The sequence below is a fragment of the Podarcis gaigeae genome (assembly GCF_964106915.1).
Source record: "Podarcis gaigeae genome assembly, chromosome: Z".
Taxonomy (NCBI): domain Eukaryota; kingdom Metazoa; phylum Chordata; class Lepidosauria; order Squamata; family Lacertidae; genus Podarcis; species Podarcis gaigeae.
In genome coordinates this window covers 40,401,286-40,411,960 of record NC_139691.1, presented here as the reverse complement: position 1 = coordinate 40,411,960, position 10,675 = coordinate 40,401,286, and the positions used below count along the sequence as shown (strand labels likewise).

At 43.9% G+C, this 10,675-nt stretch overlaps 1 protein-coding gene across 1 annotated transcript; it reads left to right on the top strand.

The window, feature by feature from the left end:
- The first annotated feature begins 213 nt into the window (after positions 1–213).
- UBE2A (ubiquitin conjugating enzyme E2 A) lies at positions 214–9,966 on the top strand. Its single transcript, XM_083723154.1, has 6 exons — positions 214–630; positions 910–990; positions 5,462–5,487; positions 6,726–6,815; positions 7,763–7,851; positions 8,652–9,966. The coding sequence occupies exons 1-6, from the start codon at positions 587–589 to the stop codon at positions 8,778–8,780; spliced, it is 459 nt and encodes a 152-aa protein (XP_083579280.1). The 5' UTR covers positions 214–586; the 3' UTR covers positions 8,781–9,966.
- The last annotated feature ends 709 nt before the right edge of the window (positions 9,967–10,675 follow it).

The following is a 10,675-nucleotide window of genomic DNA, read 5'->3' as shown; positions in this document are numbered from 1 at the left end:
TGTGCAGGATCAGACCCCTAATGCTGTAATCCTAAACAACTGCCCCGCCCAGAGGCGCGGCTCCCAGTCCCTTGCGCACCAATGAGGAGGAGAGGGAGCCTACACAGGTACCTAATAGTTGGTTTATGCTGCACACCGGGGTGGCTTCCACCCCCGCCTGCCTCTTCCATTTGGTATCGCCCAGAATCCTTCGCTTTACGTCACCGCCCACTCTTTCTTTCATCCTCCCTCTGGTGGTATCGCCCCCGCGCCACAAGCCGCAGCATCCCAGCTCTCCCCCTCGCTCCCCCTGTTGCCTGCGCAGTGGTACAGCCCGAGCTGACTCGGCCCCGCGGAGCGCCGCCCCTCGCAACGGCAGTGGTGCTGCCCGGTATTGCCCGGCAGCCTCCGCCGCCGTAGTTAGGGCCGCGTTGTTTGTGTGTGTCTCTCTCCTCCCCCCGCGCTTTGTTGAGGTGGTAGAGGCGGCTATCGCTCGGAGTCTCGCCAGCCGCCGCCCTCGCCCCGCTCTCTCGCCTCCGCCGTCCCGCCTTCCCTGGGGGGCCGGTGGGGCTGGTGTGTATGAGTGATTTATAACCGCGACCCCGCGATGTCCACGCCCGCCCGGAGGCGCCTCATGCGGGACTTCAAGAGGTAAGCGCGACGGAGGGACGGTTTCTCGAAGTGGGGGAGCGGGCAGGAGAGCGAGGAAGGTGGTGAGGTGATCAAACATGGCGGCGGCGGAGGGAGCGCTGCGCCGCTAGCGTAGTGGACAGTGTTGCGCTACTTGCGCAAGGCGGGCAGGCGAGCGAAGGGCGCCCGTAGAACGGGGGGGGGGCGCTACGCAGTTTGCGCAGGCTGGGTGGGAAGGCGGCGCTGTCACTCCTGCCACTGAGCTGCTGGTGTCCCTTGTCCCTTTTCCTCTGTAAACAGGCTTCAGGAGGACCCCCCGGCGGGAGTCAGCGGGGCTCCCTCGGAGAACAACATCATGGTGTGGAACGCGGTTATTTTCGGGTGAGTAGGCAGACCCTCTCCTCCCACCTGCAAGTGGCCTCCCCTCCCCTTTCAGGGTAAACATTGGGGTGAGGGACCTAGAGGGCTAGAAATTTAACCTGTCCTCCCTTTCTCTGAAGATGGTTTCTGAAGACAGCTGGTGCAGAATTCAAGGGCCAGGTTGCAAAAGGGTTTGAGCCTATGACACCGATCCTGGTCTGACTATTCGCTGCCAGTTGGTTTCATTCAAATTGTTGGTTTTGACCTATAGAACCTTAAAATGGTTCAGGACCACAATATCCCTGTAAGGGGCAGGTGCATATTCCTGTATTGCATAGGGTTGGACTACATGGTCCTCAAGGTTTCTTCCAACTCTTATTATTCTGTGAGATAACTGAGATACTTCCAGTTATGCCTCTCCCCATGTGAACTGATCTGGACCCTGCAGTCACCCATCACCTGAGGCCCTTCTTCATGTGTCCACCTCTAGGAGAGGTCTGGAGGGTGGAAACATGTGAACGAGCCTTTTCTGTGGTGGCCCCACTTTTGTGGATTGCGCTCCCTGGGGAGGCTTGCCTGGCGCTTTTGTTCCACATCTTTTTAGGTGCCAGGCAAAAATATTCCTCTTTTCCCAGCCCTTTGGATAATTAAGCAGTCTGTGGCCTTTTAAATTGCTTATGTGAGTGTGTGTTTTTTGGGGGGGGTATTGTTCTTGTTTCTCGCTATGTTATTATGTTTGTTTTTTATATTGTAAACAGCTCTGTGTGCCTCAGATGATGGATGGTATAGAAATTGAATAAATAAATATTAATAATACAATTTACTACTAGTAGTACTTATTTGTGTTAACTCTTGAGCCTTGCTGCACCTTCAAGTGATCAAGATGTCACTGATCTGTTTTTCACAAACATAGGCATATGCATACATTTATTCCCAAACACAGGAATAATAGCTGTAATTATTATTATATTAGAACACAACAGCTTGTATCCCATGAAGAAGAGAAAGATGATGATGATGATAGTATCATCATCATCATTATACCCCACCCATCTGGCTGGATTTCCACAGCCACTCTGGGCGGCTTACAGCATATATCAAAATGCAAGTGTAGGAATTGTAATTGCTATTATTGTGCTGGCAGTTGCATCTTGCTCCTCTCCTTCCAATATGCTCAGGGTGGGGTGTTTGTGTTGCTATAATTATTGCTTTAATGATTGTCATTGTCATATCTTGCCTTGCTCTTTGTCCAAGGAGGTTAGGGCTGTGTGGTTCTGCAGGGATGACAGTATAGCAGCTATTTTTCTTAATCGTATTTTGCTCTTTGTCCAAGGAGGGCAAGTGGTGTTGGTTTTTAATCTGCACAACAGTGCTAAAAGGCTGTATATCCAGGCTGAGAGGTATGTGAGAGAGTTTCCAAATACTAGATCTGGCATTAGCCATAATTTTTTTAAAAAAATCTCTTCCTGTAAGGCAGTGATCACCAACCTTTCTGGGCCTGTGGACAAAGAGACTTGAAAAAAGCATTTCGTTCTACCCTATAGAATAGGCTGTGATGTGTGTGGTGCTTACAACCATTTCATCCATTTGCACAATTTCTGCTGGGGGCAGAAGAGGACCTTGTGGGCTCCAGCGGAGGCCTCTGCAGGCACATGTGGGCTCATGAGCACCATGTTGGCACTCCCTGCTCTAAGGAGCTTTAGAATGTACACATGGTTGTCATTCCATCGCTCTCCCTATTATCCTTGTGACAGACCTGTAAGTAGATTACTTGGGGTTGGTGTGGAAATATTGTTGCCAGTAGTGACCAGGAATCTTAATTTTGTTGACAAGCAAAGCAAAACTCCCTATATACCCAGGCGCAATGTTTTTATTTTTAAATAGCCGCTGGCAGTGCAGGGTCACAAGACTGCAGGTTTCATGTTTATATTGGAGCACTTTCAGTGCCGTGGTCTGGGAAAGGAATGGGAAACCTGTGCTCCTCTAGCCAGTGTTAGAAACGAAATATGAAAGCTAGGAGCTAAATGGCACCTTAAACCTAGGTTATAGGTGCTACAATAGAACGTTTAGGTGTGCATTTTTATAACAAAAATAAAAAGCTGAAAATGAATGAACTGCAACTAAAATAATAACTAAAATAATATGTTCATTTCCCTGTGGTCTAGTCCTTCTTAAGAGGGTCTTTTCTCCCGTCTTCGGAGAGTAGCTGGAAGAGGGAAGGGAGTTTTAATCTGCAGTTTTAATCTGAAATCTTAGGCGCAGTTCTGCTCCCAGAGCTCAGAAACTGCTTGCGCTAATGAAGTTCCCTGTCACAAAATGTGCCTAGAATAATGGGAGTTTCGAACACTGCCTCTAGCTGTTGCTGGACTACAACTCCCATCATACCTGAATATGGGCCATGTTGGCTGGGGCTAATGGAGTCTCACAACATCTGAAGGGATGTTCCCACCTTGGTATAGAAATAAAGGGTTGTTAAAAGCATGCAGTAGAAACACTGCTCCCTATAGCCCTATTTTCTGCTATACAAGGGATATACATTAATTTTTGTGGTGCAGAAAGCAAGCAAGCCAGGCTACTAGAAACAACTGTTGGCTATCATGTCTTGCTAGCTTGTAGTGAACTTTTGTAATTTAGGGTGAGAGAGTAGCTGTAACTGGCCTAAGAAATATGGGGTGGTAGTTGTTATTTTTGTTTGTTTCTGTGTAGGCATTTTATATTGTAAACCAACCAGTGATCCTCAGATGAAGGGTGGTATAGAAATTTAATAAATTAAATTAGTGAACATCCTCTGTGGGTTTTGTGGCTGAGGAACAATTTGACCATCTAGTTCAGGCCCTTGCCCCCAGCAGCATTCAGAGGGATACTTTTCTGCTAAGGATCTGCTGTTCACTGTAGAGGATTCTAGAGTTTGCTTTAGGTTGGAGACTCAAATCAATAAAGCACTGACTGAACTTTACTGTCCCATATACTGAAAGTAAACTGAGGAGTGTAATGAATGTGCTTCCTTGGCTGCACTTTGCAGGGAAAAGTCAGTAGTGCTGGGCAAACCTTCCGAGTGCAGTTTCTATGTCATTACTGATCTTTTAATTGAGAAACTCCACAACAAGCTTCTGAAGAATTGTTCCCTCTGCTAGGTAGAAAAACACTGCCACCTCTGTATCCAACCGTATTATGCAAGTTTGCAAAGCTGCAGTGAAACTCTCCCCCTTCAGCCTGTTTTTGTGGTGGTGGAGCTGATTCCTGCCCCAAATTTTCAGCAAGTATTCTTTTCTTCTCATATCCAGGGAACTTCCTTGCTCACTCACTCCTGTTTAACAACCACCACATGCTGCAAGATTGTCCAAGGAGTAGGTGCTGTTTCTGCCTTCTGAAGTAACAAAGCCACTTAGGTAGAGCCTGTGCCAAAGCTCCTCGAGTGACCTCCATGGAGGGTAGTCAAGAGCTGGCTGAATGATTTCCTCCCCCACCTCCAATACACACCCTTATTTTCTGCATGGGATACTAAGCTTGCCTTGCCTTAAAGGCTAGGGAAACACTATATTGGGGTAGGAAGTATCTTTCATGCCTTTGGAAGTATTGTTCTTTCATTTTATTCCCTGCAGAAACTGTGCTTCAGTAGTGCATAGCTCAGTTGGTTAGAGCATGGTGCTGATAATGTGAGGGTTGCAGGTTCAATCCCCGCAAGGGACAGCTGCATATTCCTGCACTGCAGGGAGTAGGACTAGATGACACTCAGGGTCCCTTCCAGCTCTACAATTCTGTGATTCTATGTGGGACTGTTTTGTTCATATTCTTCCCGTTTCATTTGTCTCTGCCTTCCCCAACAGAATTTAGGCTGCATTCCTCAGGGCAGGGATCTTTCTCTTTTATGTTGCTCTGTAATGTGTTGTACGTATTAATTTAGCTAGAAATCTTCAGGTTGGTTAGCAAATTGAGCAAAAACCCCAAATCCACTGAGCATTGTGTTCTTTTATTCAGGGGAGGAAATATTTTCTGAGTATATCTCCAGTTACCTGTGGCAAATTGGTTGCCATCAGCTCCGAGCCATGCACAACCCTTGCGCTGCTGCTATATTGAATTTAAAAATACCAGCAAAACTGGAGTTGGGGACAGTGAGCAGCGGCAAGTGTGCAGCATCCTTAGCTCTGCCATTTTAAAATGAAACAATGCTATGGAGACTTTGGGTATGGCACCCCCACAATTTGTCCTGGATAGTTTCTAGGTTGAGAATAGAATTAGAGGTGGCAGCAGCATGGGAATGGGTGTCAGTTTTACTTTAGACAAGTAAAACTACCCAGGTGTAGAAATTGTGAAACTGCTAAAATTTTGTTTCTTTTTTCTAAAGCCCTTAAACCTTGCTCATTCTGACCCGTTTCTGTGCTGGGCATGGATTAAGGTACATGTCATTCTGTAAAGGCTGAGTGCCAGTTTAATAATGAACTAACTTCACCAAGCCAAATGTAAGATGCTGACATGCTCTCTCTTCTTTCAGGCCTGAGGGAACCCCATTTGAAGATGGTAAGTATTAAAACAAAACAAAACATTTTCAGTGGGCAGAAGGGTGATGTGATCAAATTGTTAATCAGTCTTAGGATTCCACACCAGAATTTCATGGATCAGTGTAGCTCAGAAGCAGAGATTCAACTGTTTGCAATCTCTCCCTGGCCTCTCAGTATAATTTAAATGTTTCAAAGAGAGGATGATGTCAAGTCCTCCTCCTCCCCCCTATCAGCCACCCTTTCTAGAAAGGGGATAGGTGTGTGGGAGAAGAAAAACTTTGGATGGAAGATAAGACAGCTGCAGTTAAGCACTTTGCTTTGAAGTGGTGACTAGGCTTACTGTGTAAATAGTACCCTTTACTTAAGAACTTTCTTGAAGCTACTCCTATAAACAAAGTCTGTTTAGGGTACATGTTCAGAAGCATCATATCTTTCATAACCCGTGTGTTGGGGTACATGAAGGATGGCTGTCTCCATAAATAGGAAATGTTACAAATATATCCGTTGGATGAAAACTGTATCATGCCCTCTCACCTTGACTATTGTGGCCTTCTCCTCAGTCCTCTTTCTAGCACTTTTCTACCAGCAGCATTCACATCCCTAGTTATTCTGATCACATAGTGGTCTTTCTTAAATTTGCACATTGTTTTCTTGCCCTTCCCTTGATCCAACATACTTTCCACATCAGAACCCTTCATGGCCTTGCCTTCTCTTAACACCCCAACATATTCCTGCTCTTTTCTACGCCACCTCCCTGCTCTGAGCCATCTCAAGATCTGTAGCTTCCTTTGACCCACTCTACCCTTGGTGCCGCTTAAGCTTAGAACTGCCATCTAGAACTCCTGTCTTCCTTCAAATCCCTCAGAGCCCACCTTTTCCTTGATGGCTTTGGCACAACTCCTTAGGTCCCATGTCTTACAGTAACTAGGCCTGTGTACACGTAACTGAAATAAACAAAATCCTCCTCTTTTTAGCGCTGCTGCTTTCTCCGTGTCAGATCATATAAGCCGTGGGGCAGGAGCCTTTCTAATTGTACTCTGTAATGTGCTGTTCACATTTGCGGTGCTACATAAACAGTAAAGCTTTGGCTGGGAGCTTCCTAAAGCCATTTGGCTGAGGAAAGGTGGACTAATCTTTGAATCTCATGTACCAAGAGAATTTTGTGAAATGGTTGGTGCTTCTGCACTTCAGACCAATGGGAACAGGGAGTTTCCATTTGTAAACAAGATACTTATAACTTGCCTCTCCCCATTGCAGGAACTTTCAAGCTTACCATAGAATTCACAGAAGAATATCCAAACAAGCCACCTACTGTTAGATTTGTGTCTAAAATGTTTCATCCAAATGGTATGTACCACCTAAAATGAAGCGATTTGTTTCTTAACTGCAGTAGTGGTCACAGAGGTGGACCTGATACTGATAGTTGCAGGGAATTTTGGACTCTTTCTGTGTGTGTGTGTGTGTGTGTGTGTGTGTGTGTGTGTGTGTGTCCCCATATGCTAATTGTTGCTGAGTTCACTCCTACCTGGCCTCTCAAGTTTCTAGTGCAATCAGATTATTTCCCTCAGTGACTTCCTTGATCACAAAGGTGTAGGGTTCTTTAATTTTTAAAGGCAAGGGGAACATATTTAAATAAAACCATATCTACTTCATAGCAATACCTGCTCAGTTTTAGGATTTCTTATAATCCTAGTTCTTATCTGCTGATTTTGTTTTGGTTATATGACTTCTGATGGAAGCATGAATAAACTTTTCTTGTGGTCACTAACCAAGTGCACCCAATTTAAATTTGTAGCACTCCTACAGCTGCTGATGCTTTTGTAAATGAGTTTTTAATGGCTTTTTTTTAACATGATCTTGTCATCTTGCATTTATATCTTCCCCACTTTATGAAGAATTTTAAATCCTACGTTGGAAAGTTCACATTAGGCAATGGGGTACATGCTGTCACTAGGGTGACTGGCATAGATCTTTGAAAGGAGACACATTACTGCTCTTTAAATCTTTTCTTGAAATGCCATGCTGTGAACTTTTTAATAATCAGAGTTGTGAGGTTATAAAGGAGGAAGTGTTGGTGGAAACAAGGTGAACTTTAAAAATTCATTTCACCAGGGGCCTGTTCCATAACTTGTTGAAATCAGGTATTTGAGGCACAAGCTGCCAGATGCTTGTTCTATGGGCAGCTTAAGATACTTATGCAGGAAATGTTGATAACTAGCTGGGAGTGACAACATAGCAAGAGAAACTTGAAGGCACTGATTCTTGTTATGAAACTCATTAATTTCCTTTTGCAGTCTATGCAGATGGTAGTATATGTCTGGATATTCTTCAGAACCGTTGGAGTCCTACCTATGATGTGTCATCCATCTTAACATCCATACAGGTAACATCAGGGCTACTGATGACCTTGCTAATACAGTTTGAAGCAGTGTAATAACTAAGGTGGAAACCTCTATCTGCCATGGGATTCCATCATCATTATTTATGACCCATCTTTTTATTTCTGTAAATGGGTTTGTGAAAGTATGGAAATGCGTAATTATTTCTCAGTGATTATTATCCACAGTATTCACAAGTGTACTTAAAAAGATCAATAAAATGGTTTCACAAACTGAAACAGCTATACATTTAAAAAGCATTGCATCTTTTTCTAGTGGTGGTAATTATATTTAGTCTATTTTTATACCATTGTGTTTTAGGTGTATTTGGTGTAGCAGTGCTGTATTCTTACAGTTCAGAGCGTACTTTCTTCTCCCCTTGCTTTTTACACTTCTGTCATTCACCATCAAAGTCTTGCCTGAAGCCAATGCAAGATGACTGCTGGCAGACCAAAAGCCCTTTCCCCCCATTCTCCATTAGAACAATGGAAGAGCAGTCCATCGGAGTTGATTCTGAGTCTAGTCCTGTAGGCTTAAAGAAGTGGCTCACTGCACACATTAAGCTTTGCTGTTGAAACAAAGATAATTGTTAATCGTGTAACTAGTACCTGTGCAGAGTCCATGTCATTGTGTTAAAAGCAATGTGATAGGTGCAAGCTATGCAGCAGGCTTGAAATAGTCAAGTGATCTTCCTAATATACATGGCATCTTTTGCTACATTGAATTAATCACTTTGCTTGCATTGTGTGAAACCTCATTATGAAGCTGATTCATCTTTTCTTTTCTCTCCCCCCCCCCCAAACAGTCTTTACTGGATGAGCCTAATCCAAACAGTCCAGCAAACAGCCAGGCAGCTCAACTATACCAAGAGAATAAGCGGGAATATGAAAAACGGGTTTCTGCAATAGTAGAACAAAGTTGGCGTGACTGTTGACCCTGGATGATGCAAATGAACACTCTGATGAGGAAAATATATGTATGAAGTGTCTGAGTCATCCTCCTCCTCCTCCTCCTCCTAGCATCACTGCATTTACTTTGAAAAGCAAAATAGCTGTTGTGCTGTTGCCACCCACCCTTGCTGAAGCTTCTTTCTCCTTGGACATCAGAAAGCACCCCCTCCCCTCCCTCTTGAGGTCAAATGTACCGTACTTGGGTTACTTGTGAAAGAATTACTTAAGGCTGAATTCCACTGTCTGTGATCTTACCATCTCCAGTCTTAGGGCAGCATTGTGCATTTCTGTAGTGGACACACTAAGCTTTTAAGTGTAATTGTGTTATACACAGTGATGCTTACGTGTAGCTTGATTTTAAAAAGGGGGATATTTATATACAGTATACATTTTTAAGTATGATTCAAGTGCTAGCATTTTAACTGCTGCTATCAGCTTCAGTGCATCTGTAAGTACTGTGTGAAGAACTAGATTTCCCTGCTGCTTTATCTCCGCCTGGTTTTTTTTTTCCATTTAGCAATGTGATGAAAGTATTTGGAATTGAGATGAAATTGAGAAATGGACTATTATGTCAAGCTCGGGGGCGGGAGGAGAGAAGGGGGTTGCAGTCTGCTCTATGGGTCATGTGCAAAGTGATCTATCATTGTGTGTGGTAACATATTCAAGGTTAAGTGCTAGGTATCCTTTCTGTAGGGCTCTGCTTAGTTGTTTTTCGAAGCTTTTGAACATGGTTATGGGACGGGGCGGACAATAACTTTACTAATGGTAAAAGAGGACAGAGAATGAGGAAAAACCAAAGTGCTTCAAAAAAACTTTTATTTCCCTTAAATAATTTTCATCCAAACTGCTCTTGAGAAGATATCAAGAAGCTACTGTTATGTTGTTGAAAACAGTACCAAGGTCAAAAGTGCTACTACTGTATGCTTCGCTTTTTCTTTCCCCACCCTGTGCAGTTTTACACGTTCTGCCTTTGCAAAAGCATTTTTGTAAAGCAAAGCTCAAATCAAACATTTTGGATACCTTAAGCAGCAGTGTGGGAGGAGACTGTCGGTGTGCTTGTCTGCTCTACCAGTGTCTTCTGTGTACATTGATCTGTTCAACTTTGCACAAGTAACCCATGTAAGAAACTGTACATTTTTCAATTACTTGTAAATAAATTCTTGAAGGGAAGATACCTATCACTATTTTTATTATGACAAATTCTCCTGGTGGTAGTTGATCCTCAATCAAGCTGTCTTAATCCACTGTGGATGGTTACATCTTGTAGAAACAAGTCTTGGAACACTGAATTCATCTTCCTATCAGCAGTGGGGAGCCTATATTCCTGGGTGTTGAGATACGGCAGCTCCCATTTTCTCTGACCTTGCTGGCTGGGGTAGAAGGAAGAGTTCAGCGGGATTTTTGCCTTACATGGTATCTTGATGGTAAATTAGTATTATATACAGTTGTCGTAAGGCATCCCTCTTTGTTAATGTCTACATGAAGGGAGAGCTCATAGCACTTCTCCCACAAGTGGTACCCCACACGCTATTTTATAAAGTAAAGCAGTTTAAAACCCAATGGACTGTATAAGGTTTCTGGCAGTGTTTCTCACTACTTAACTTGCTACCCTTCCCTGAAACTTGCAGGGGCCAGTTGTCAGCTGTCACATTCCATTTACACTCACACTGGTTTCTGAGAGCATTCTGTGCCATTTTCAGCAGCTGCTTGGGGGCTGTGCATTTCCCAGCAACCTTTTTGTAAACACCAGTTACTTTTTGTATTGGCGACTGATAAGCATAACAGAAAACCAAGAGCAGGTATGTTTGCATGCTAGGGAACAGCTTGCAGCATAGGAATAAGCTACTCTTAAATGGAGGCTGGTAAGCTAGCACACCAA

Bases quoted from the DNA above. Each gene is read 5' to 3' on its own strand.
- UBE2A (XM_083723154.1), top strand. From the start codon at position 587: ATGTCCACGCCCGCCCGGAGGCGCCTCATGCGGGACTTCAAGAG. The intron at 991-5,461 runs GTGAGTAGGCAG...CTCTTCTTTCAG, and splicing joins TGGAACGCGGTTATTTTCGG to GCCTGAGGGAACCCCATTTG. The intron at 6,816-7,762 runs GTATGTACCACC...TTCCTTTTGCAG, and splicing joins TAAAATGTTTCATCCAAATG to TCTATGCAGATGGTAGTATA.